A 26,242-nucleotide genomic window follows, 5' to 3' on the forward strand; every position below is an offset into this window, starting at 1 on the left:
CAGCTGTTTGGGCTGACATTCATGTCCTTGACCTGAGAAGTAAGCTGCTCAGCACTGAGCCTCTATCCTGACCCATTGCCCCCAGGGGTCCCCCAGATCAGAGCCGCTAGGAGAAGCACCTCTCTGGAGGGCTCTTTCCCTCCCCCACCCCAGATTTCAACATTGTTCATCCTCTAGCAGAGACCAGCCCTGCTCCTGAAGCCTCTCCGACTTACGGATGATACTGGGTTTACCACATCTTGAGGAGCCAGGAGCCAAGAGAAGGAGCTTGGCATCCTGGTTCTCTGTCCTTTGCCCAAGAGTCACCAAAAGAAAAATGTATGGTCTCACAGCAGGCGCAGCATCTTATTTCTTTTAAAAAATAAATATTTATAAACTTAGGGAGGAAGATTCAAAGAATCAGAGTATTTTTCCCTCCAAAAGCACAAATGTCTCATGTGAGTCAAACCAAGGTAAGTCCACCAACCCATGAACAAAACACCACCCCACCCCGCCCCAAGAACTCTGCCTTGAAGGGCAGAGAAGCTGATCTTTGTCTCTGAGCCCCTTAGTCCCCCTTGGTGATCAGGTCCTCGATGTAGGCATCCAGCTCATCATCTGTGTTGATGTCTATGTCCTGGAATAGAAGGAAGCAGTCAGCTAGGGGCCAGAAGGTGGCCGTGGGGGGGGGGGGGCTACCTCCCCATCCTTCTCGCAGGCAAAGGAGCCTGAGCCCAAAATCCCCTCCTCTCCCCCCTCCGCCCTGGCTGTCAGGCCTATCCCATCTTGATCATTCTCCCCCTCCCCATCCTCTGTGCGCAGATGACGCCCAGATTTCTTGCTCCTGCCCTGCCTTTACCCAAGGTTGCCAGATGCCTTAGATGTGTTATAGACTTCTCAGACTCAGTATTCAGAACAGCCCAACTGCATCACCCCACCCCAGGTTGTGCCCATTTCAATATAGGCTACCACCTTCCCTCACCCAGGGGCTCAAGACAAACCAGAAGAATCACCTGTTTCCTTCCTTCCCCCCAACTATTATAAAGCTGTCTTTCTCACGGTCACCGTCCAATATTCAGGCCACCAAATCTCTCACTCAGGTAAGTGTGGGAACCTCCTCACCCAAGCCCTGGCTTCTAACTTCCACCCTACTCCAGGACTTCCTACAACCAACCAGGTTGCAAACAGGACTGTGCCACACCCCTCCAGGGACAGCCCACCTCACACACACCCTGCCTCTTCTATCACCCACAACTCCCTGCCTTGGCCCTCAGGTCCTACTCTTCTCTCTGCCCAAAGCAGTCACATGCAATCTTGTGACTGATTCTACTCTCAGCTCAAATACCCGCTTCTCAATACCCTAGTAAAGTGGCCCCCCATGTTTTTTCCTTTTCTTGTATTTACTTCAGAGCACTTCCTGCTATCAATAATTCTGTGTCCTTCACCAGACTGTTGGGCCTTGAGGGTAGGCACCTTATCTTGCCTATCTGGTTCACCCAGTATCCAAAGGACAGGCACAGAGCAAGTAAACAGTTTTCACTGCCTGGATGAAGGACTAAGACCCTACAGGGGCACTCCCCACTTCTGGGCAACCCAATCCCAATCTGGGCGTCATCTGGAAAAGCAAGAACTTCTTTCTGTTTTATGGCTTGGAGGATTCTCAAACCAGGTTGTAAATCAGAAGATCTAAACAAGGGCAAAAATCTGATACCGTGGGTCTGGCTGGGATGAGGCCCAGGCAGCCGCACCACCTCCAGCCCTCCTGGTCAGGATGCTGTGCAGCCAGGGTTGGAACCACAGATTCCTGTGAGTGGGGAGAAGGGAGCAGGAGGTACCCAGGCCCCCCTCCCTGAGACACCAGGTGGTCCAGCTGCAATGAGAGGGCTGCCTGGCTCACCTCCTGCACCTTTTGCAGGAGCGCCACGATGTTGGTCCTCAGCTTCTGCAGCTTCTCCTCTGTCTCTCGGAGCTTTCTCTCAGAAGTGCGCAGGCTCTCCTCGGAGGCCTTGGCCCGTGAGTCGGCACGGCTCTGGTAGGAATGGCACAGATTCTGGAGCCCCACTTCATACTGCTTGAAGTACTCTTTCTGTAGAAAGGGAACCCAGAGGTGAGTGCATGGGCTTACAGGGGTCCGGGTCCCCAGGGTCCCTCTAGATCGGCACTAGTATCCCCAACCCAACTGGCTCAGCACAAGGATGCTCAGTGTGAAGGGATATCACACACAAGGGACAAGCGGGCTCTCTAGCTCCAGAGTGGAAAAACCTAATGCCCATCTCATGGGGCTGCCATGAGGAGGGAGGGAGGATCACCCAATGTGAAGCCCTCAGCCCTTGGCAGACAGCAAGCCATTAGTAAATGTGAGGGATAATTCTTCCATTCCAGTTGGCACAAAAAGGATGAGTCCTTCTCCCAGCTCAATCACACCTTTCTAACTTCACCACAGTCCTCTCAGCTGCCGATTCCAAGTCACACCCCACAATGTAAGAATCAAAAGTCCTCTTCCAGAAATACCTCCAGATTTGTGTAGTATCCTTCTATAAGTAGCATCGGAGCTTTTACTATCTTTCCTGAGTACCTGAAACTTCCAAGATGTGGGGTAGTGATGGTAAACTAGCAGTTTCTCTAGACATGACACTTTCCAAACTTTTAAAAGGTAGCAGAACACTTGCTTCAAAAATGTTACATGGACTCTAACTGTAAAAAAATTTGAGCAGTATCTATTTTCAAAGCTCAGATTTATAACATCATTTACTCCTAAGTCACCAATGAGAATGATAAGGCCATTTTGATGAAAATAAGTGGTTCTGGCCGACCACTGCTGTCTTATCAACTCATGGGTTTATATGCATCTATAAAGATGTACAAGCTACCTGCATTGAGGAGCTCCTGTTTTTAAAAAGCATTACTGGCTTCTGACTGCTGTTTTTAAGAAGTGTTACTTGCAAGTACTTAACTGTCATTTACCTTACAATTTAGAGTATTATCCTATTAAACTAAGATGGCAAGAGTAATTTGAAGTTTTATATAAAAAATAATTATGTTAGCAACACCAAATAAGTATTCGAGCAGACTCCAAAATATTAAAACTCAGTATACGATGTCTTGAGCCTATGATGTTAGTTTTTTTAACTCTTTAAACTTTTTATTTTTTTATAGATTTGCATGGTTATATTACTTTTTAAAAACAGATACATTTAAATCTAATATTTGCAGGACTCCTGAGGACTTTATGGAACTCCTAGTCCAGTATGATGGTGATGGCAAAAAGAAGGATGATCTTTTACAGACTGATAAGAGCATAATGAACATTAGACTCTGTTGTGTCCCTGACATTTAAAAAATTAGTTTATTTTAGACATTACAGTCAGCAGACTATAGAGTTGATGCATTGGTGGTATACCTCGTTTTATAGACTATAGCTAATAGACTCTTTTAGGCTCACATGCTCCTGGCTGTGTTTCTGGTCTGAGCAGCAAAGATCCCACTGCACTCAGGCTTTGCTCTGAGTTGGCAACAACTTAAGCCAAAACAACAGATCTGACTGACAAGAGGATGCCAGGCCACCCTAGCCATCCCTGGATGTTCCTGGGATTTGCAGAGAGCACCTGCAACCTCAACAAGTGCAAGAGCTGAGGCACGGAGCTTTCTGAGGAAGCTACCATGAACTCTGCCATCCTCTAGCTTCCTCTGCCTGCACCTGCCCGCTCATCTCATGGGGAAGCAAGGCAGCACTGGAAGAAGGGCAAGACCCTTGTCCTAAAGAAGTAGTTACCTGGGTTCAAATCTAGGTTCTATCACAAAAGATTTTCACCACTCTGACCCTCAGTTTCTTCAACTTTTTAAAAGTAGAATGGAGATTAAAAACCATATCAAACCATCAAGCACACAGCTGCCACACGAGGGCCCAACATCTTGAACATACTAGCCCTGCAGTTTCAATTCTAGTTCTATTCTCTAGAAACTCCTCCCTAGAAAACTTAAGCTATTCCAACCATAAAAATACTTATCCCACTCAATGAAGACAACTCCCAGATCCCATCTGCAGCCCTGGCCTTCCCACCCCTCCAAGTGCCCAGTTCCCAATCTCCACCTGCCCACTAGACATCACCAGAAATGTAGCTGCTGGTGCTTCCAGCCCAACACACACCACAATTCATCACTTCGCTTATCCTCACCCTGTTTTCTCTCCCACTTAAGAACTTTGTCATCATTTCCCACAGGCCTGAGACACAGAGAAGCACGTGGCCTCTGCCTCCTCCCCCATCACTTGCCCCAAGTCAACAACCTCTGACATGGCCCTTTCACCCACCAGTCCACTCCCACCACTCTGGCTCAAGTTCCCATTCCCTCACCTCTGACCTTTCACACCTGGACCTGCCCCCTTGCTCCTGAATCTCCCATCCACCCATCCCACCCAAACACACTGCCATAAGAGGTATCCTCTTAGGGCAGGGTCAGCATACTAGAGCCCCAGCCAAATCCGCCTGCCGCCTGTTTTTGTAAACAGAACTTTATTGGAGCACGGCCATATCCATTCCTTTACAAACTGTCTACTGCAGCTTTCACGCTGTAATAATGGAGTTCAGTAGTTACCAAAGAGACTGTATAACCCACAAAGCTGAAAAATATTTGCTAACTGGCCCTGTACAGAAAGTTTGTTGACTCTTGCCCTAGACCAGGTTCAGACTGACAACGCCCCCAGCTAAAAACTTTTGCTGGCTCTCCATTATGCCGAAGACCAGACATTCAAAACGTATCATATCCTGGCTCTCAGGCCCTCTTCCCTAAATGCTCACCACACAGCCTGCTGCCTTGACCTGGAAACTCATCCTTCTGACCCCCTGCTCACAAAGTCTCCCTGCCTCAAAGCTTCCCTGTCACTTACACAGGCACTTCAGACTGTTGCTCCCTCCCTCCCCAAGGCTGCCACAGCCCAACTACCTGCTTCCACAGCACTTATTGTGCTGTCTCATGTCCAGCTACCTGATAAAAATCCAGTCTCTACTGAATCATAAGTCACTAGGAGGCAGGACTCTCTTCTGCTGTTCATTAAGAGGTCCAGCACAGGGCCTGTGCCACATCAGCATAATAACACCCAGTGCTTATTTCTAACACATCTCTACTTCACTCTAAGAGTCAAGTTTTAGGCACTTTGAGCCTAAGTTCTTGACTGTTGCCTGGGACAAGTTTATGCCCTCTGCTGGGGTAGAGGAAAAAGGATATACTCATTGTAAAATCTCAAACCAGGGCTGCTGTCACTAAGTGAGGACTCAGACCCAGCATCTTATGGTAGGGTATGCTTGACTTCCGCACATCACAGTCATATCTAGCTACTGCAGGGGGCAGGGGAGGGAGGACACAGCAAGAGCTGGCAATTACTAAAAGCACAAAGCTGAGGGGCCATGTAGAGTAAAAATAAAGGTTAGGCCAAACTCACCAGAGGAAATGATATTAGCTCATCTGAATTCATAGCACTAAGCTCCTTCTTGGAGATGGGGAAACTTGGAGGCAGAAAATATCGTAAACAATTCCTAAAGAAAGAAGAAGGTGGGAACAGAAATTCAGAATAGCAAGAACAAGTGTGGAGAGCCACAGCTAGCCCCAGAATGGGAAGACAGATGTACCGGAGGATCTGGACGAGCAGGTCAATGGTCTCGTGGTTGGTGCTCGGGGCAGTGGTGTCAGGCTCTATGCGGATGCAGTCGGAAGTGGAGGGCTCTGCCATGGCTACAGCCTGCTGGGCCACCACCACCTCCTCCTCCTCCTCCTCCCCGCCCTCCTGCTGCGTGTCGGGGCTCTGGTACTCCGGAGAAGGGGGCTTCATCAGCCGCACATCCTCACTGCCTTTCTCCACCCTAGGAGGCACACAGCACTTGTGTCATGAATGCCCCAGGCGCCCAGGATGGGCCACCTGTTGGAAGGCCAGGGACAGACCTCCCCCTGGATTGGCCAACTCCATCAGCCTCTGGAAAGGGGCGTTACCAGCGGTCTCTCGGAGTGGTGTCTGTGGGCACGTAGTCAAACTTCACCTTCCACCGCACCACGTGTTTGCCCACCTCCACAGCTGTGACACGGCCTGTGTACCACTCCCTGTTCACACGCACCTCCACGTGCAACCCTTTATCTGAAAGAATGAGGATGGAGCGGGAGTCAGAAAATTAACAAAGTTCCCCACTCAGGCCACCTTGAGAGAGGTGGTCCCAAGGATTTGCAGGGACAAGAACCCCTAGATGCTTGTCCGTACTCTGCGAGAAACACGGAGCCCAGCCACCCTGGTCTCCTTTCCCATCTGCCATGAGGGTGCCAAAGAACAGCAGGATGAGTGACTGCCAGAGGTGTAAGCCAAGAAATTTGTGCTAAAAATACACATAAGGGTGTGCTATTCAGAATTCTTCTCGGGATCAGACTTGGAACCATTGCTGCAGAAGGGCCCAGAGCCAGGAAAGCCTTCAAGAGCCTTCAGGAACAACAGTTGCTGGCTGAGGGGCCCCACTACCCATTTCCCCCACAGGCTGCCAGATAGCTCCCCAAACTCACCTTTCTGAGCCCTCTTAAGGTCAGCTGGTTCCTCTTCCCCAGCACTGTCCGAGAGCTGTAAGGAGAACAGAGTCTGTTAGAGGCATCCCCAGTATGCCTGAAAAGCAGATTTTTACGTGACTGGCAACCCAGGGTCATTAGCTGTCACCTCATGTTGTCTTATGTAGCCATTTAAATCTCCGTGTCTCACTAAGAGCTGTTCTCTAAATCACTACCTTGAGTATCTACCTTTCTGCCACCTTTATAAACACAGTACGCAAAGGAAAGTCAGAGACACAGGAAAGCAAAGGGTTTTAAGCCTCCCTGAGCTGTGTGTGACCTCCAGCCTGTGATGAGATCCAGAAGCCAGTCTCACTCAGAAGCCTACCTGGCACCATGTTTCTAAGTCCTCTGTGTTGACTAAAAGTGCTATAGAGATGAACTGAGCTTCTGGAAGGCTCAAATCACAAAACAGAAATGGAGCTGGTGCAGACTACAACCCTGGGGAAGGAAGTTCTAATCTCTCCTGGGACCACCTACCTCATTCAAGTCCTTCTTTTCCTCCTTCACTGCAAACTTGCCCCGCTTAGACCTCTCTCTCCTCCTCTCAGCCTCTTCCTCAGCTTCTTCTTCGTCAGAGACCCCAAGAGTCCGCTTGCGACCAGGAGTGGTCTACAGCGAGAGGAGAGGGAATGTGAAAAGGGGCTCTGTCAGCCCTTGAAGTGCAGGAAGGTTCCACCTGACCTAAAGGAGCTGTTCCACTTGTGTGCTTCTCAGTTCCCCCAGAGCTGAGCCCCCCCAACATTACTCAGTATGCAGCAACCTCCTGATCCTTGTGCCCACAAGGAATTTTGCTCAAAGCTGTTGTAGGGGGAGCCTCTCAGTTTACTTCTCCCTTAGCCTGCCTGGCCAGCCAGCTGTGACCTCCCTGAGACATGCTGACCACTGTTGCAGTCCACCAAGGCTGCCAACCTACACTGACACCATGGAAACTGATGGAGGGGACAAAAAACTGATGGCAGACCAAAACTCGGAAGACAGCAGTGAAGAGCTCCCTGGACAGGAAATCAACTTGCTCTGTGCCCTGACCAAGTCCCCTTCAGCTACTGAGACTCCTCCTGAGCGACAACAGGAAGCTTTAGATTCAGTGATCTCCAGCAAAGCTCCCCCAGTACAGCTTTGACACAGCCTGATTCCATTCCTACACCACTAAAGGCAGATTCGGGGCTGGAAGAGAAAAAGCATCTCACGGGGGAGAGTTTAGTGGGTGGCTCTGGCTTCTTGACCACTGGAGTCTTGATGGCTCTGGGAGCAGGAACCTCCCGAGGGCTCCTGGAGTTGGGTAGCAGAGATGGTGACAGTGGCTGCACCACAGGGGTGGGCCGGGGCGCAGTCTTAACCGGCGTGTTAGTAGGCTTTCGGGGGGCCTCAGGTGGTTGCAACAGCCTGGATGTACTGGCCTCCTCCCGAGCTGCCAGGGCAGGAGGCTTTGGGGTACTGCTGATGACAGGAGCCTTTCGGGGCTGGCTGGCTGGCCTGGGAGCTTGCAGGGAAGGGGGTCTACTCGGGGCATTCTTGATCACAGCAGGTAAAGGAGGTGACCGAGGTCGCTGAGGTCTACGTGCAGGTTCCTAAAAGAGAACCGGAGACAGTGAGAACACTGATCCTAGCACAAGACACCTAAGGAAAAGCTCTTCCCCCACTCCTGGGCTTTACCTCAGTGGAAGGTCTGGTTGTCACTTCCAAAGGCAATTTCTTCAGGTCAGCTTGGGAGCGGATAGGTGTGGTTTTCTGCACGGCAAACATGATGATGAGGTTGTCTGCATATTTTAGTATATTTAAGCAAACTCTTTGGATCCCTACTATGTGTATGGGACACCAGTGGGCATAGTAAAAAAAAAAAAAAAAAAAACCTAGGCCACAGTCCTACTATTATAAGACTCCCATTCTCACTGGGGAGACAAAAAATATAGACACTAAATCATCAGCAAACTACAGGATTCTATGTGATTAATCTAACAATTAAGAAACCAGGAAGAAGCGTCAATAGACTAAATTCCTATATAAAAAGCCAGAGAAGGTAGGAAAAGCCTGATGGAAAAGGTGAGAAAGGACAAGTGGGATTCAGTAGAAAGGGAGGCAGGCCTAAGGCATCCAGGTTAGTGTAAACATCTGCAGACACAGAAGCCAGAAAAGAAAAAGCTTTTTATAATAAAAATGATAAAGGGTTAATACTGTAACTATACCTCAAAAACCTGACAAATCAATTATGGAAAAAAACGAGAATAAGCTATCCTGAAAGAAACAAACGAATAAAAAAATTGTCCAATTTAAAAATATGAAAGAAATTCAAATTAGAAGATGTGTATCTTTACCTGTAGAATTTGCAAAAAAATACTTTAAATGTACTGCTTGTAAAAAACAGAAACTAATACATCTTCTGGAGAATAACCTGGAAGTAGTTTTAAAAAGCCATAAAATTTTACAAGCCCTTTTACTCTTTCAAATTCACTTCTGGAAAATTATCCCAAGAAAAGTATGCACTAAAAAGAGTGTGTGTCATGATATGTGATTTCCGTATTTTTATTATAAAATACATATTTTTATGTACATAGGCAGTCATAAAAAAGTTAGAAGGATATGGGGCGCCTGGGTGGCACAGCAGTTTAGCGTCTGCCTTCGGCTCAGGGCGTGATCCCGGCGTTATGGGATCGAGCCCCACATCAGGCTCCTCCACTCTGAGCCTGCTTCTTCCTCTCCCACTACCCCTGTGTTCCCTCTCTCGCTGGCTGTCTCTATCTCCGTCGAATAAATAAATAAAAATCTTTAAAAAAAAAAAAAGTTAGAAGGATATGTTAGTTAATGGTGCTTACCTCTCTGGTAGGATACTTATTTTCTGCCTACGTTGGAATACATAGACAAAATAGTTTGATTTTTTTAAATCATCATCATTGGTGTACTCAAGAACCAGGGAGTCACTGAGGGTTCCTGTTCCCATCCCAGACAGACGTGACATAGGCTGTCTCTGTCCACTGCCCATGACCCACGCACCTGCAGGGCTTCTAGCTTTTCCTGCTGCTGGCGAATTTTCTCTGTCAGCTGCTTCTGCTTCTCTTCTTGTGTCTTCAGGTCCTTTCTGAATGTCCCCAGGGGAACCTTCTGCTTCTGTTCAGAAGCCTCACATCTGTAGAAAGAGGGTGTTAGGGAGGTTGTGGCAAAACAGGGCCCTAAGCAGGACAAGGTCCTTCCTCTTCAGCCAACCCAGGCTGTCTCTCACCACAGCAACCACCTCAGGGTTCCCAAATGTACAGAATTAATACTCACTGCAGGACAGACATCTATTCTTATTTCCAAGGCACTTATTATTTGCAGCAAGACAGAGATGTGAGGATATCAGCACTGACCTCAAGGTGCACAGCAAGTTACTTACCCAAAGGGTAGGGAGAATACAGTGGGGGAGAGAGGAGATACCCATAATCTCCTTATTAGGGCAAGGGCTCACCGGTCCTGCTCAGGATCAGGGTTCATGGAGCAAACCCAGGTGTCAGGGTAATCTTTTTCCACAGAACTCAGCTGGAAGGGGAGGGTTCGCCACTTCAGACACAAATCTGTGACACAGAAAACACCCCCACAAACATGAGCCATGCCCCATAACAATATCTTTAGTAAGCAGGTTCCTCCCAACCAAGCCCAAGGCAAAGATGCCCCCAACTTTTTGTGCAAAGATCTTTACTCTGGCTACAATTCTGCCTTCCTTGCAGAATAGTAATTCTTCTCAGGGACAGTGATTCCAGCAAGAATAGACACTTTATACTGTGGACTTTCAATGTTCCCAGCCCCTCTCCTTCCTCCAACAGGAACCTGGCTCAATCATCACTCACACCATTAACAATGCGGTACCAAACCAAGTGGGGCCTGGCAGGTTAGACAACTTCTGCCTCATTCAGGAGGGACAGGTGAGACCTGACACAGCCCCAAGGCTGAGCTCCTAGGGCCATCACCAAACAGACTCATCCCCAGTGGGACCCAAAGTCCATGAAAGTCAAGTCAGGAGGCCAGCAAGGGGACAGAGAGAAGAGGGTCATGGATTATGGTGGAGAGTCAGGAGGTGGTTCCAACCACCAACTCACCACACTGGATGGTGGTTGGGATTTCCATAGCTCTCCGGCGCTTGTAACGTAGCTCACTGGATGGGGGCTGGTTCCAGTTGGCAGAGAGGTAGCCAAACTCATCCCAGAACTTGATGATTCCCCTCTGGGCTGGAAAGGAAACACCCACACATCATATTAGGAGCCAGCCTCTCACTCTTCCTAAATTTATACCCTTGGGCACTAAGGGTAGCCTAAGGTTGGAAGTGAACAGAAAGGGAATTACCAATGGCAATGTCCTTCCAGTACTGTGCCAGGTGCTCCCCCATCGCCCGCAGCAGGTGCCGGTACTCCTTGGCATCAGCAAAGTCCTGCTTGTTGTGTGTAGGTTCCAGGACCAAGTAGGGCACATCAACAACCCCGACAACCCCACCACATGCCCTGCAGGGAGAAGGAAGACACAGCTCTGTCACCCCACTGGCCCACTGCCTTGGGCTGAAAAGCTCTCCTTGGGCAATACTCACATGCCCCCTTCCAGCTGTGGGCCCACTTTCTCATACATCTTGATCAGGCGACTACAGTTATAGATGAACATGCCATCCAGGTCCCGATGTTCAATGTTGACCCCAAAAACAAAATTCAGTTCCTTAGGTTCTTTAAGTGCTCTGAGAAGACACAAGATAAACTTAAGCAGATCAACCCATTAACACACAAACACCATGGTCTTTAAGATATGTTAGCTTAAGCTTAAACCTGACACATGTTAACAAATGTTTTTGCATTTCCGGTCAGTGTGTAACCCGTCAGACTTGGTAGGGATATGGTACTGTGCAGTGACTCTAAGCATCCTTAACTAAAAGCATGTGACTGTTGCTGGCTTCTGGTAACAGAACAGGGATGTTAAGGTTTAAGTATGAATGGGACACTGTGAAGCTGCTGCAGATCTCTGTGAAGATAATTACATGGTGGACTAAACACAAGGTCATATGTACTCCACTAATGTGACAGTCATTAATTTTAAAAAGGTAAAAATTCACTAGAACGATAAACATGTATGTGAGAGAACAGATCCTCATGTGATAAGTAACAAAATCATGGAGCTGAAAAGCAGATGGATGAGCAGTGCACTGACTCAGAAGAATCTGGGAACCTATGCCTGTGGCAGGAAGGCCAACCCAGGAATTCAACGTCTGAAGCCCTGAGAAGCTCCAGACATAAGGTGGAACATGGAGATAATCTAATGAGCCAGGACAAACACCCATTCTAGATGAAAAAGGTCCAAAACTCAAACTACAGCATTGCTCCACATTTGTAACCAGGAATAAAATATTAAGAGTAGACATTGCCAGACGGTACAAATGGAAGAGAGTTTTAAAATATTTCTAAAAATGGTCTGTTTTACAAGTTTTATACAATGAGTATTTTATGTACCCTTTAAATGAAAAGGAGAAAAAGAGAAAAAAAAGAGAGAGGAGAGAGTGGGGAAAAAAGGAAGAAAGGGAGGGAGAGAAGAAAGAACAAGCATTGTCAGGAAGGAAGGTCTGGTGTTCTATTCCAGGGATCGACCCCCCCCCCTTTCCTAGCTTAGGAAAAAACCTGCAGTGGGCATTTGACAAGCATTTGGGATCACGTCAGTGGCTCTCTCAAAACAATCTTTGTGATAGAATAGCAACCTCACACAGTGGGGAGGGATTCCTGAAGCTCTTTAATTATCAATAATGAGTACGAAAGCTACATAATTTTAAAAACCAAACACCAGGGACGCCTGGGTGGCTCAGTTGGTTAAGCGGCTGCCTTCATCTCAGGTCATGATCCCAGGGTCCTGGGATCGAGTCCCGCATCAGGCTCCTTGCTCAGGGGGTAGCCTGCTTCTCCCTCTGGCTGCTGCTCCCCCTACTTGTGCACACTCGTGTTCTCTCTGACAAATAAATAAATAATCTTAAAAAAAAAACACACAAACAGACACACAAAAGGCAGCCCCGGCACTCACCGCTGCTTGGCCTCCTTGATCCGCTTCTTGACATCAGCTTCTCTGCGCAGAGTAATGGCTGTGTTTTGGACCTGCCGCAACATCACCTGGAAACGTATGTTGGCACCAAGTGAGGGGAGGAGGTGCTCTGGGCCACAGCAGGCAATATTATAAAAAACATCTGAAACTTCTCACTTTAAATCACATGGATTCAGAAAAACACTTAGAGATTTACTTCTTTTCTACAGAAAATGGCCTTGATGGGACAAACACAAAAGCTGTGCTTTACCTGACCAGGCTGAAATGAAGGAGAAAACACCCCCAACTGAAATAATAGCGTCAGACAAAGAGGGGTAGAGAACTGCTCAGACCCCTTCACTACTGTGTGTGACCTGGGGCAAGTGACCATCTTCACTTCAATCTCCCTTTCTATACTATACAGTGTATAGTATAGAAATCTCCCTTTCAATACTAACAGTGGCCACTCCATATGGTTGTTAGGATGTTGAAATGATTAGCCAAGATCCCGCCACACAGTGTGTTCAATAGTGATTATGGAAACATCTTAATATCCATTTTGCAGGGCGCCTGGGTGGCACAGCAGTTGAGCGTCTGCCTTCGGCTCAGGGCGTGATCCCGGCGTTGTGGGATAGAGCCCCACATCGGGCTCCTCCGCTATGAGCCTGCTTCTTCCTCTCCCACTCCCCCTGCTTGTGTTCCCTCTCTCGCTGGCTGTCTCTATCTCTGTCGAGTAAATAAATAAAATCTTTAAAAAAAAAAAAATCCATTTTGCAGCTTTAGGGCAGGGAGTTCACAACTAGCCTGAGCCTGAGCCAGGCCAGCTCTGGGATCCTAATGCCAGAAATGGTAGACAACAGCTGCTCAGATCTGGGGCCTCACCCTGGAGTCCCGTGTAAGGTCTCCACCTAGTCGAACTTCTAAGGTCCGAGCTTTGCTCTCTGCCTCCCGTGCCTTCTCCTCAGCTGAAATCCAGAAGAAACCATGATTAAGGAATACAAAGATTCAAAAACTTTTAGTCATCCCTCCTGAATCCCACAGTTAGTACCCGCTGGGCAGGACATTGTACACTGTCAAGGAACAGGAGAGCTGGGAGGGCAACTTCCAACCCCCCTACCTGGAATGCAGAGTCAGTACAAAAAAGGAAAATACTTTTGTTTGGAGGCCCCAAACAAAACAGGCACTATTTATACTTGAGACGTGTTTTTTAAACTTTCCAAATGAACCAGAACAGGTCAAAAACTGCCTAAGGCAACCAGAGTTACATCCTCAGCAGGAGCTGGAAGTTACCAAAGTCCTCAGCCAATCACTCTCCATCAAGCAGCCAAGAAGCCCCGTCAGCATGTGAGACCTGGAGATTTTTGCCCTGAAGTCAGGAAAACCAATTTCACAAGTATTTGGGCCAAAGGAAAGTGTGAGATTCTTCACTCTGGGCAAGCCAAGGAATTGACACGGTTTAGGTTAAATCCCTATAAATGGCTGATGAAGAGAAAGTACAGTCTGGGGAGAAAAAATGCTGAGGATTGGCATGCAGGGGGAGGGGTGCAAGAGGAACTAGACCAGTGGTTCAGGAGAACAGCCTGCCCCTGGGTGCTAGACAGAGCTTTTTTTGGATCCTGCTTTGACCACAACAAGTATCCCCCAGACAACCCCAACCTGATCCCCGCCCCGCTCCTGCCCGGGGAGGGGGGTGCACATTACCAATCCGTGCTACATGCTCAGCTTTCTTCACCTCCTGCTCTGCACGAGTCTTGAAACGGCTTGATGTGTACTTGTACATCCTGAACAGGGGAAAAAGCAACCTGAAGACCCAAGGAGCAGCATGGTAGGGCAGCAACCTGAGCAACTCAGGAAGCACCCTGCCTTCCTGCCTCCTTCCAAGCTGCAGTGTACTCATGATGAGTCAAAAACAAACTTATTTTAGCAAAATACTCAATTCCTTATTCCACTTGCCCCTTGCTCCATCTTTGATAAGCAACCCCACTACTCACCAGGTATGTCAATAACCCCACAGCAGAAACAAATCTCAGCAATCAGCCAGGGCCTTTGCTCTCTCCTGTGTAGTGTCTAAAGGCCCCTTGGCCCGGAAGCTGAGAGGCTTAGACAGTTCACTGTGCCAGGCAGGGCACCCTCCACGTCACAGAAGGCACTCATACTCAACAAGCTTCACCAGCCAACTTGCACAGCTCATCAGCCATCTGTGTCCCTCCCTCAGGACTTAGAAGTTTCCATGCAGTAAATCACAAGTAGCTTAAAGGCCTAAATGCAGTCAACACTGTCAGAGCCTCTTATCATCACTCCTAGCATCACTCCAACAATGCCCCCAAGAAATACAGCCACGGCCCCAACCTCAGTTCAAGAACAGCAGACCAGGATGGGCAGGCCCCTACCTGGGCTTATATAGGCAGCAGGAGAGCCTCTTGGTCTGCACCTTGTGCCCATGGATGAAGATCCGCATCCGGGGATCAATATAGAGCACAGCAGCATAGGCACGGAAGGAGCGCCGCTCTGGCTTCCTAGAGGTGGCAGGAATGGAGGAGTGCTAGCATCCACCCCACAACCAGCTTGACCAAAGATATGGCAGGACAGCCTCTCTGCAGACCCTCCACCTACCATCTCGGCTTTTCTCACCACCCTGAAGGGCTACTCCTCAGTGTGGCCAGCATACCCCTCACATCCCCAGCACAGGCACTCCACAGACACAGGACACAGCCCTACCACTGGCCCCACCAGAGACTCAGCAAATCCTCTCCGGTCTCTAGGCTTGGTTTCCAAATCAAGGAGTCGGGGCAAGGGATCATTACTTTTTTCTTCTGGCTTAGCTGAGGAGCTGCTGTCCTATTCGTCCTTCTGCTTGTGGTAGGAAAACACGGAGTACTCAGCTTTATCAACTCTAATACTGGGAAATTCAGGGAATGGGCTCCCCCCCTCCCCCACTTCGCTAAGTCACCTCCTAAGCTTTCTCTCCCTGAGAAAATGAACACTATTTCCAAGCCTTCCCTCCCTTCCCAGCCACACTCACGTGCCCTCCGGGGAAGTCTCTGCCATCTGGATGTCTCTTGGATTTGAGATTATGTCTAACTCTGGCTCTCCGTTGTCCATCAGTTTAAGGTTGAAGATGATCACCAGTGTTCCTGGGAAACAAATTCTCCTTTTGTCCTGCCAGCTGCCACCTACGCATCCCCACACCACTCACGGCTCTGGAGATCCTGGATTCTAGGGGCTGTAGGCTCAAAGCCTACTTACCACTGTCCCCAGGAATCTTCATGAACTGAGTCATAACTTCCTCTTCATTGTGGAAGGGAGAATACTTGTAGATGAGTTCTGTCTCGATGGCAAACTTCTCCACGTTGTCTGTGACAGGTTCCCGGGTCCGAGCATTCCAGGTGGGCAATGGGACTATCACCTTTGGAGAAAGCACAGGCAGACACTTTGAGGGAGGACCCAAAATAGCCTTCCCCCAAGATGTGCATCCATTTTGTCCCTCTCCACAGTGGCTCCACACTGCCCCAGAGGTGAGGTCCAAGCTTTGCTGCCTAACACCAGAGGCTCTGGGGCTTCTGCACTTCCCAAGACTCAGACTCACAGCACTAGGTCCTCTGGGATATGCTGATTCATGCTGTGGGGTCTTTGCATGCATCCCTGTTTGGGATGGCCCTGGCCATTCTCCTAATTTGGTATTAATTCTACTCTTTCTACTATTGAAAAGACATCTGTACTTATCTAGTGAATCTGAAGATACATATAAACATACAACTCAGCAATTCGACTCCCAGGTTCTGGGAGTGTCTCCTGCACATATGTACCAGCAAACATGTAAGAGTAACACAAATATCCAATACAGAATGGATAAATTATACTATCATGTATTTATACAATAGAATAGTGTGTAGTAATGACAATGAACGAACTAACAGCTATTAGCATCAACATGAATGGATCTCAAAAACAGCGTTATGTGAGGGGCGCCTGGGTGGCTCAGTTGGTTAAGTGTCCAACTCCTGATTTTGGCTCAGGTCATGATCGCAGGGTCATGAGATCAAGCCCCATGTTGGGCTCTATGCTGGGCATGGAGCCTGCTTGAGATTCTTTCTCTCCCTCTGCCCCTCCCCCTACTAAAACAAAACAACAAAAAAAATGTTACCCGAAAAGGCAAAACAGAAGGAAAAAAACAATCTTATAGTATGAGCCCACTTATATAAACGTCATAAAATAGACAAAACTAAACTATTATTCAAGAATGCATATACAACACAGGTGGCAGAACTATAAAGAGAAACAAGGAAATAATTAAAAAAGTTACCTGAAGGCAGTTCCTTCAGAGGTGCAAGAAGGAATAGAACTAGTGAGGGGACACACTGAGGGCTTCTAGTATCAGTCTATTATGGCAGCTATCTAGGTGCTCACTTTATAATTATCTCTCAACTGTACCTGTTTTTAATACACTATTCCATATTATGGAATTTAATCTAATGTTTTTAAAAATCCTACTTTTATCAATTGTACCTCAATAAAACTGGGGGAAAAATCCTACTCTTTCTTCTAAAACCCTACCCTCAAGTGCCGCACCCAGAGACTTAGATGTGCTCCTCTCCCAGCCAGCAGCCCAGAAGCCCTGTGGACAGCTGACTGCTTGATTCCCTCTCTAAAGCAAACCAGTCCAGGCACCTCAAAGGTTCAAATCAAATGGCTCACCCTGAGAAAAAAGAGATTCTGTATTTTAACAAATGCTGGGGTGATAAACTGTTAAGGGTTCTGAGACATTTTACTGGTTTCTAAGAAGCTTTATGCCTAATGGTATTCATCCCTAGAGCTGGTTTGGACACATTCCTACCCAGCAGAAAATGATCTTATTTTGAAATCTTGGCTGAGTTTGCACTAGAGTACAATCCAAAATAGTGACCTTCTAGCACCAAGTAAGGAAAAAATTTCAACCTAGCTTTGTATTCTGTGAATCTATACCTGGCCCTGCAACCCCCATTCTTCACAGCAGCCCCACGTGACAACAGCATTACTTTAAACAGCATACACTTCCACCGGCACCCGTCATGGCCATCAGGACACTTCTTTAATTTCAATGTCACCACTCTCCTGGTTTTCCTCCTACCCATCTGGTCACTCCTGTCTCTTCTGCCGGCCTTCTCCTCTCCCAGGACCGCATCCTTGAGATCCCAGGTCCTCTTCTCAATCTGCACGCTCCTTTAGGTGAGCTCATCTGCTACCAAGAATGCCAGAGCCCAGGCCACCCCCCAAGCTCACAACCCAGACTTAACTTTCCATGTCCAGGAGAACTCACACTCTTCACCAAAGAGCAGGATGCCCCTCTCTTTCATTCTTCACCAGCTCCAAACAGCCCACATCATGCCCCAGCTGCCATACCAGAACCTGCATCATTCATGACCCTCCTTCCCCTTTCCCCTCTCCACTAATTAAACACGAGATTTGTGGGCCCCACATGCTAAAGAACCTCCCTGCTGCGATCCTGCCAGGCTACACACAGCTAGGGAATATCAACGAGTCTACTCCAACACCTGTCTTTTCAATCCAATCACCACACAATAACCAAACTGATTTTTTTTTTGAGAGAGAGAGAGAGAGAGAGAGAGTGCAAGCAGGGAGGGGGAAAGGGAGAGAAAGAATCTAAAGCAGGCTCTGCACTGGGTGTAGCCCAATGCGAGGCTCAATCACACAACCCTGAGATCATGAACTGAGGTGAACTCAAGAGTCAGATCCTTAACTGACTGAGCCACCCAGGCACCCCACCAAACTGATCTTTTTAAAAGGGAATCTGATACTTGCTTAAATTCCTTTTGAAGGCTGGTATTAGTAAAGTCCTATACTCACCAAGGCCCTGAGGTCAAGCCTGACCTAGCCCTCCGTGCTCTCCAGCGGCCACTACCTTTCTTCAGGCAGCCCCTCTGCCATGTCCCTTCCCACAGCAGCCCTCAGGGTCTTGAACAGACTATTTCCGTGGACTTGACCACCGTCCTCCCACTACCCATGGTCCATCAGGAAACATTCCTGAAAACCACAGCCTGGGCAAAAGTTCTCCTGCCCTACCTTCTCCCAGGAGCCTATTCTTTCCAGCTGTAGCACTTCTCTCACTACATGTATGATGGATGAACTGACACAGTGCACCAAAAAGGCAAACAAATCCACTGGCTTGCCAAGTGAAGGTGGTGGAAAAAGACAGCCTTTCATTCCCACCATGAACAAATTTGCTGTGATTTAAAGCACATCTAAATAGGGTCAGCACAAACTTAATCACAGCTAACCAAGACAGATTAATCAGATTGAAACCCTGATTAAATTCACCTATCTGGGGATTTCTCTGCAGACACTCTCAGCCCCCTTTCTACAGATCTAGCCACTACTTCTCACACATGAAAGGAGGAGGAGTCCAGTCTGAGGCTGCGCAGACTAAAACTGTCTCTGACCCCCCCTCTAGTGAGGAAGCACAGATCTCACCAGACCAACTCCATAGATGTCTGAACCACCAGGCCACAAAGAATCAACCGAGCATGTGTTTAGCTTACATAGTTAACTAATTATTGAAATGTTTTAAAATCCGAATATTCAAGATTCATTAGGACTTCTTTCCAGCATAGCAATGAGCTAGGGCTAAGTGTCATCTGTCACTTAGCAAAGAACTTACAATGATGTTTTGCATACACTCACCTGCTTCACTACCTGCCCAGGCCCCATAGGTATCTGACTTGTACCTTCTGATATAGGTGATTAAAGCAACATATTTCTTCAACAGAAAAATACATTCATAGCACATTCCACAAAATCCCCATCACATAGGAAAGACAGTACTGCTAGTATTATTAGTTCCTATTATTATCGCAGGTTGTGATCTCCACCCACAGTCAAGAAGCCAAAACACTCCCCTTGATAAAACAACTCTTCACATCGACACCCTGCCAGACTGAATTCAGGCTGCAGGTCTAGAGAAGCTGCAAATCCAGCTCTTGGTTCCTGCCATTTGATGGCCTCATTCTCAGAAACAAGACAACTGTTCTCTAAAGCTTTGAGATTTTTACCTCCTCTCACACTAAGAGGTCTGCCTAACCCCTCAACCAGTTCATCCAACCAGCTAATCTCATAACGGGGGCATGGCTGCAATCCTCCAACCCCAATGAGCCCAGTATCACAAATAACCTAGGCAGATCCAGGAAATGTGAAATGATGACTCAGACCATGAGGATAGGACCTACTTCATCAATGCCTTCCTCCTCGTGAAAAGTCCGAGACAAGAAGAGGCAGGTCATGGTGTCTTCCTTCTTAGTGAAGAGTATAAAATCCTTCCCAATGCGCATTGAGCCCCTGAAAGGAAAGCAGAAATGGGTTATTCTCCCAAGGATTCAAAAACTCATCTGAAAAAGAAGCAAATTCACCCTCTGGACATGACTGAAACTGCCTCTAAAGAGCTCTCAAGACCTCCCTCCCTTGCAGGACCCTGAGATGAGGTCCACAGTCCTCATTCCCCCTGCTCTTCTATCAGCCTTCATCATTCCTCACAACCAGCCTGACCCCACTTACCCACAGTAAAGGCTCCCTCACCACCCTTCTAGGGCACATACACCACAGATCGTCAGCCCCAAGTTAACTCCTGACCTGCTGCCACAACGAGAAGTAACCCTGCTGCCCATGCATCAGGTTCATCTCAGCAACACAAGGGCTGCTGTACTCTTTGTGCCACCATCAGATTTCCCTCCAGGAACCGATACCTTCAACACATCATCTTCCATGCTGACCACCTCCGTTCCCATCTGGTCCTTCCTTTGTTGACACAAACTCCCTTCTCATTCACTCATGAAATGGCAGCACCATCAAGGGCACAGCCCATGATCTACACTCATACGTCCTCAAAAAAAAACCCAATATGATCCCAAGGCTCAGCCAAATATAGGGGCTAACCATACACAACATAATTCTTAATCATAGTTTTTAAGAAGGCCTATAATTGGCTCATGTCCTGTAACTACAACCATCTTGTCTCAAAATTGGTTTGCCACCTCAAGCTCATTATGACATAGGCGGTCCCTGCTTTTAGATACAACTGGTTTCTGGGAAATGTGCCTTGAGGCTGGGTTCCACAAGGTAAAGTCCGAATGGAATCAACTGCTTCCTTCCTCTGTTTGGCCACATTAAATCATCTGAGGAACAGGCAAGGACAGGCCTTTCTGGGCAACATGGAACAGGGCAGAAGTTCCAACAGTTCACTGCCCACTGAACAATGGGGCTATTCAGCTCCTTTCTTCTGAGCAGCTTCTGGGGCTTTATGGCTATTATCTTATTAGTCTTCATAATACCCCAGGGAGGGGATGGCAGTGGGAAGCTTCATTACTCTCTTCTACGTACAAATACAAACGAGGCTGCCATGCCAAACACACAAATGAATGCCATGTCTCATTTCCCCAAATGCTCAGGAAAACGCCCAGGACACTATCCAGAGACACCCTGGGGGCTGCCAAGTTCTCTTTCTCCTCCTCCAGTTACCAAGATGCTGGCAATGCTCCTTCCTCTGACAGTTTTCACAGCCCTCCTTCTTCCCTGAAGCTTACAGATAGCAAAATGAGGCATATTACCTTGCCTTCTGTCAAAGCTTGCTCTTGACCTAATTTGGCAAAAACTCTTTGTACTTCTTTCCTCCCTCTTTGATCCTGACCTTGGAGGCTAAAGAGCAACAAGCCCCAAAATGCCACCTCTCTGCTAGCTTCCTTGCTTCTCAGCCCTATTCTCACCACAAATCACTCCCTCCTGAAACTCTTTTTCAACTTCTGAATTGGTTTCAAAATAAATACACTCTCAACACTAGATGGCTCCAACTCAATGCATCCTTTACAAAACTCATTCTACTAAAATATGCTAATGACAACACTCTCAACTTCCTGGTCTTCTAAGCACTGTCAAAGTCACATTTGTTTGCTCCTCAGACTTGCTCTGTAAGGAAGAAAGTCAGAGATAGAACCCCATTTGCTAGATTAGAAAACATATTCAGGGGCGCCTGGGTGGCACAGCGGTTAAGCGTCTGCCTTCGGCTCAGGGCGTGATCCCGGCGTTATGGGATCGAGCCCCACATCAGGCTCCTCCGCTATGAGCCTGCTTCTTCCTCTCCCACTCCCCCTGCTTGTGTTCCCTCTCTCGCTGGCTGTCTCTATCTCTGTCGAATAAAATAAATAAAATCTTAAAAAAAAAAAAAAAGAAAGAAAGAAAGAAAATATATTCAGAGAGCTTGCCTGAGGCCACAAAACTGCTAAGACCAGGTAGGAGGAGCCTGGCCTATAATCCAGATGGGAAGTCAGGACTTCTTTTGCACGGACTCTGAGAGACCTCAGTTACAGGGGATTTAGGGCACCAGCACCAGAATCACCTGGGGAACCTACAGATTCCAAGGACCTACTCTAGATCTAGTGAATCAGGCCAGGAACCTGCCATGGAAAGATCAAAGGAGAAATAAAGTAAGAATCCAGAAACTAGTCTAAGGCTCTCAAAGCAATGAGAGCATTTAATCCTTAATTTACTTGGCATGTATTATAATCCCAATTTACAAAAGAGGAAGCTGAGGCTCAGAAAAATAATTAGGTGGCTGAGGTGAGGTTTGAACTTTAATTTGTATGACTGAAGTGAGATGTACAGCAGCTCCAACTTTGCAGTCAAAAGGACCTGGTTCCTATCTCAGCTCTACACTTGGGCAAATATTTTTATACCTCTGGGCAAATCACTTCATCCCCATAAATCTCAATGTCCTCATTGGGAAAATGAAAATAAAAAAATGAGAATAGAAGGATTAAATAAGATCATCCAGTAAGGTTTCTGGCATAGTGCCAGGCACATGGTAAGTACTTGTTCTTACCATTTGGTTTCTCCCTTGAAAGACAAATCAAAAAGTTCAGGTACCATGTCCCTGATATCTTTGGAAGCACTGCCTTTCCTCGCCACACATCCAAAGCATGCCGCATGTGAGGGACAACTGATACTGTTGACTGACCAAAGCACCACCCTCTCTCAAACAAAACAACACTTTTCCACAGCAAGACTGGAAACATGACTCAGAATTCCATTTGTACAAACTCCAATTCCACTAAATCTTATTCCATCCAAAGGTATGTACAGCTGGAAGTGAGCATTTCAGAAATAGAAACCTTTCTCTTGGGGCTTCACTCAAAACCAGAACAACACATTCCAAACACCAAACTAGTGGGAACCAAGGGCTGAGAAAGAAGTTCCCAAGGGATCTGAAGACATTAGGTAGGTCCCTGCTACAGGGTCTAGCAGGACACAGAAGAGGAGACCATGTCCTCTGAAAGGGAGGGTTCAGATCTCTATTACTCACCCTGGATCTTCAGTGCCTGGCTCAAAGCATGACATGTGGCAGGTGCTCAGGGAACACTGCTGTGCCATGAGGCAGCTCCTTTAGCATCTCAGATACATCCTAATCCCGCAAAACCACCACTTGCATCCTCAAACCATAGGGTAAAAAGTAAGAATTTTCATCAGCGGAAGAGGTGCAGTTCCAGAGCACATTGCCAAGAGAAACCTACAGCTTCCTTCTCTCACCCCAAATGGTTTAGGATGTTCATTCTTTCAATCTGTAAGGAAAACTTAGCTGAACAGTTGCTATAAGCCCCCAAACTACTACCACTTTCTGACTTTTCTTCTGCTCCAGTTACACTGATGGTAGGATAAGGAATAGAAAAGTTTTCGTTGGACAGCAGGAGAGTATTGCTTGATTCTGTATTGAGTCCTATGACAGGCTTCTAGTATACTTACGATTTTAACCCATTCCCATACTGCCCAATCTGGGTGGACTCAGGTGTTCGCTTGGCTGACTTCCCAAACTGGATCACACTGGCAGCATCACCTGAAGTGACAGGCACAAAAGAAAGTGAAGCATTTGCATTTCTTCCCCAGGATCCTCAAAAATCAAAGGTCTGAGTCTTATTATATCTAAGCAGGGCTGTGTGTCTACCAAAACCACTTTCCGAGGAAATTCAGAACCACGAGGCAAATGGAGACAACCCGACTGGCCTGTCAGTACCACCATCACTACGACCTTATTCTGTTACCAGAACATGGTATGAAGGCTGAGGGAGGCCTCTGTAGTTCCAGCTCCAGGATGTCATGCAAGCTGATAAATACAATGTCAAGAGATAGGTAATCTGACTGACTTCAGGTTGCCATTCAGATCCTATCTCCCATGCTAGGACAAGACCTGGCAAATCCATTAGTGGAATTAAGCCTGAGATGTTGCAATAGACCTCTCTCTCTCCAGGTGGATCTTCTAGTCACAACAGTAAAGCAACAGAAAAACAACACAATGAGTATTCAGTAAAAAGAGTTACATCCTCCCCAGAAGAAGAAATCATCTTATCACTTACTTGGATCCATTCCTGCCCCATCATCCAAAAAGCAAAGCATAAATCCTCCTCGAAGGTCCTCTCGCCTTTCTGTAAAATAAGCAGTTGCCATTACTGGGTGGTTACCTACCAGAGGGTGGCAACATGGGTAAGGTCATAAGGTGGATCAATGTGACATTTGGCCCAAAAAGGTTAGGACAAACCTAGCTCCTCCTAATAGCCCTAGCTTGTGTAAGGTAAATGTCAGGGCCCTTGAGGGTGGGCATTACTATCAAAGGTTCTCCAATGCTTTCTAGTTAATGACAAAGATGAACAGAATCTTTGAGGGCAGGAAATACCTGGCCCACTAGACTAACCACACCTAGGACCACTGAATATGTATGTATTTCCTTTTTTTTTTTTTTTAAGATTTTATTTGAGAGAGAGAACACAAACATATGTGTGCACGAGCAAAGGGGAGGGGCAGAAGCAGGGAGCCCAACTCAGGGTTCATCCCAGGACTCCGAGGTCATGACCTGAGCCCGCTGTCTGAGTCACCCAGGCACCCCTGAATATGCATTTATTTCATGCAAACCTCAATCATCCTTCTGCCTCTCTCCACCTGGATTACTTCCACCTCTGCCCTCTGCCATGGACCCCAAGACACTAAAGTACTCCAACTACTACACACTGTACCTTATCAACACTGCTCAAATTCAACAGGGCATCTCCTTTGTGGGTTAAGTTTTGGGTAGCCTCCAGTGTGATCAAGCCAGACATGCTGTGGGCACAGTGGTGGCAGTTACAGACATGCTGTGGGCACAGTGGTGGCAGTTACTATCCAGAGGAATTACTAAGTCTGTGTATGACTATCCCCAGGCTAACTTGAGTTTCTGGGCTATCTGTATTCATTGCCACATCCTCTGCTTGCTATGGGTCCCTGAAATGGCTCCCTAACCTAGGAATGAAATAGCACAAGATGCAGTAAGAGCTGCCCGGTTCCCAGCTGGACTTGCTCAACTGGAAGGAGGAATAGTCTTTTGACAAGAGGATTAAGTCCTTTGACAGTACGGCCATGGCAGGGCTTCCTGGTTGACAGGAGGGGAACAAAAGAAACTGGCTGCCATTTCATTGGGGGAAGAACCTTTTCTTTCAGTAGCTGTCTTTTGCAGCAACAGGTGGTTACTCAAAGTAGTCTGGGTCTAACCATGTCACAAATACTAAAGAAGAGATTCCCAAATAGGGAAGGGGGCGATATAGGAGTTTCCATGGTGCTTATGACCAATGATGAGGATTATGTTGACAAAAGAGGAATAGCACAGGCTTTGGAACCAGGAGAGCACTTCTACTAAAAGGAAGAAAGTCTATCTAAGGTACTACAGGGACAAGCCCAAGACTGCTTTGAAGCACAGTTCCCAAGTACTTTTTTGTTTCCTGCAAGCTGTGGTTCACCAACTTTACACAGCTATCTAAGCTTAGGAACCTCAGTTTAAAATACTCTTTGTCCTCCCCTTGGGCTAAAGATTCAAGTGAGTCATGACCACCTTCGGTTATATGGACTAGTGAGTGTAATTTAAAACGCTATTTCAAAAGTACTATAAACCACAGATTTTCAAGTATCATTAAGTGTTCAGGAAGCTGACTTTGCTGAAATATTAACAACAAGTGCTTCTTGAAAGTTCAAGAGCAAGAACCTTCCTGTAAGTACTACTGGTAGATAAGAAAATTTCTCCTTATGGCAGTGCCTCTTATCAGTGTGGAGAATCCAAGTGAGATCTAGTAAGCATGAGCAAGTGCAAGAAAAGTGCAAAAAGGCTTCAACGTTTCTTTCTGGAGGAAGCAAAGTATCACATGGAGATGCAAACTAGGTCAGATACACAGCATGGTAAAAGTGCTCTAAATCTAGCCAAGAGCCATCTGTTGTACACTTCAGCCATAAAACATACATGAAGATTCTGCTTTTGGAATCCAGAAATTGGTTGAAGCCAACTGGCATTCCTTGAACACTATATAGGAAATTAATTCTAGGCCCTTGTGTTTGTTAGACACATAATCATCACTTAACAGTGGGTCTGAGATCCCTTTCTGGCTCAAGGACTTCATTTAAAGATTTTTCAAATGGTTTACAAGGTTAAGAGATCCACCCGTAGAGGATCTTCCTGGCCACATAGGGATCAACAGCCTGTAAGCAGCTAGTAGTACCCAAGTCCACGTGATCATATGCAACACTGCCTCAGGGCCAAGAGAGACTAGCTGACACAGCAGTCACTTCTTCAACTTTGTAAATAGGCAATGTGGCATCACCACCTGGCCACAATGCTTATCCT

The 26,242-nt window shown here is 47.1% G+C and overlaps 1 protein-coding gene across 7 annotated transcripts in view; it reads right to left on the reverse strand.

Moving 5' to 3' along the window:
- Window positions 1–348: 348 nt before the first annotated feature.
- Window positions 349–26,242, reverse strand: part of MORC2 (MORC family CW-type zinc finger 2) — a 39,662-nt gene continuing 13,768 nt past the window's right edge. For 2 of the 7 annotated variants that reach the window (XM_057305765.1, XM_057305764.1), the window contains 23 exons: window positions 23,958–24,026; window positions 23,350–23,440; window positions 19,791–19,899; window positions 15,817–15,976; window positions 15,593–15,704; window positions 14,961–15,086; window positions 14,272–14,351; window positions 13,453–13,535; window positions 12,574–12,659; window positions 11,108–11,248; window positions 10,870–11,024; window positions 10,626–10,754; window positions 9,998–10,103; window positions 9,547–9,679; window positions 8,212–8,286; window positions 7,746–8,126; window positions 7,036–7,167; window positions 6,517–6,571; window positions 5,962–6,103; window positions 5,604–5,834; window positions 5,417–5,510; window positions 1,691–2,065; window positions 349–616 (listed from right to left, as the gene is read on the reverse strand). In XM_057305765.1, coding sequence (XP_057161748.1) covers window positions 548–616; window positions 1,691–2,065; window positions 5,417–5,510; window positions 5,604–5,834; window positions 5,962–6,103; window positions 6,517–6,571; window positions 7,036–7,167; window positions 7,746–8,126; window positions 8,212–8,286; window positions 9,547–9,679; window positions 9,998–10,103; window positions 10,626–10,754; window positions 10,870–11,024; window positions 11,108–11,248; window positions 12,574–12,659; window positions 13,453–13,535; window positions 14,272–14,351; window positions 14,961–15,086; window positions 15,593–15,704; window positions 15,817–15,976; window positions 19,791–19,899; window positions 23,350–23,440; window positions 23,958–24,026 — 3,134 coding nt within the window. In that variant the 3' untranslated portion in view covers window positions 349–547. The remainder of the gene's footprint in view (window positions 617–1,690; window positions 2,066–5,416; window positions 5,511–5,603; window positions 5,835–5,961; window positions 6,104–6,516; window positions 6,572–7,035; window positions 7,168–7,745; window positions 8,127–8,211; window positions 8,287–9,546; window positions 9,680–9,997; window positions 10,104–10,625; window positions 10,755–10,869; window positions 11,025–11,107; window positions 11,249–12,573; window positions 12,660–13,452; window positions 13,536–14,271; window positions 14,352–14,960; window positions 15,087–15,592; window positions 15,705–15,816; window positions 15,977–19,790; window positions 19,900–23,349; window positions 23,441–23,957; window positions 24,027–26,242) is intronic. The other 5 variants (XM_057305770.1, XM_057305768.1, XM_057305766.1 and 2 more) reach the window with 4 other exon arrangements.

Source organism: Ursus arctos, unplaced genomic scaffold, assembly GCF_023065955.2.
Source record: "Ursus arctos isolate Adak ecotype North America unplaced genomic scaffold, UrsArc2.0 scaffold_34, whole genome shotgun sequence".
Classification (NCBI taxonomy): Eukaryota; Metazoa; Chordata; class Mammalia; order Carnivora; family Ursidae; genus Ursus; species Ursus arctos.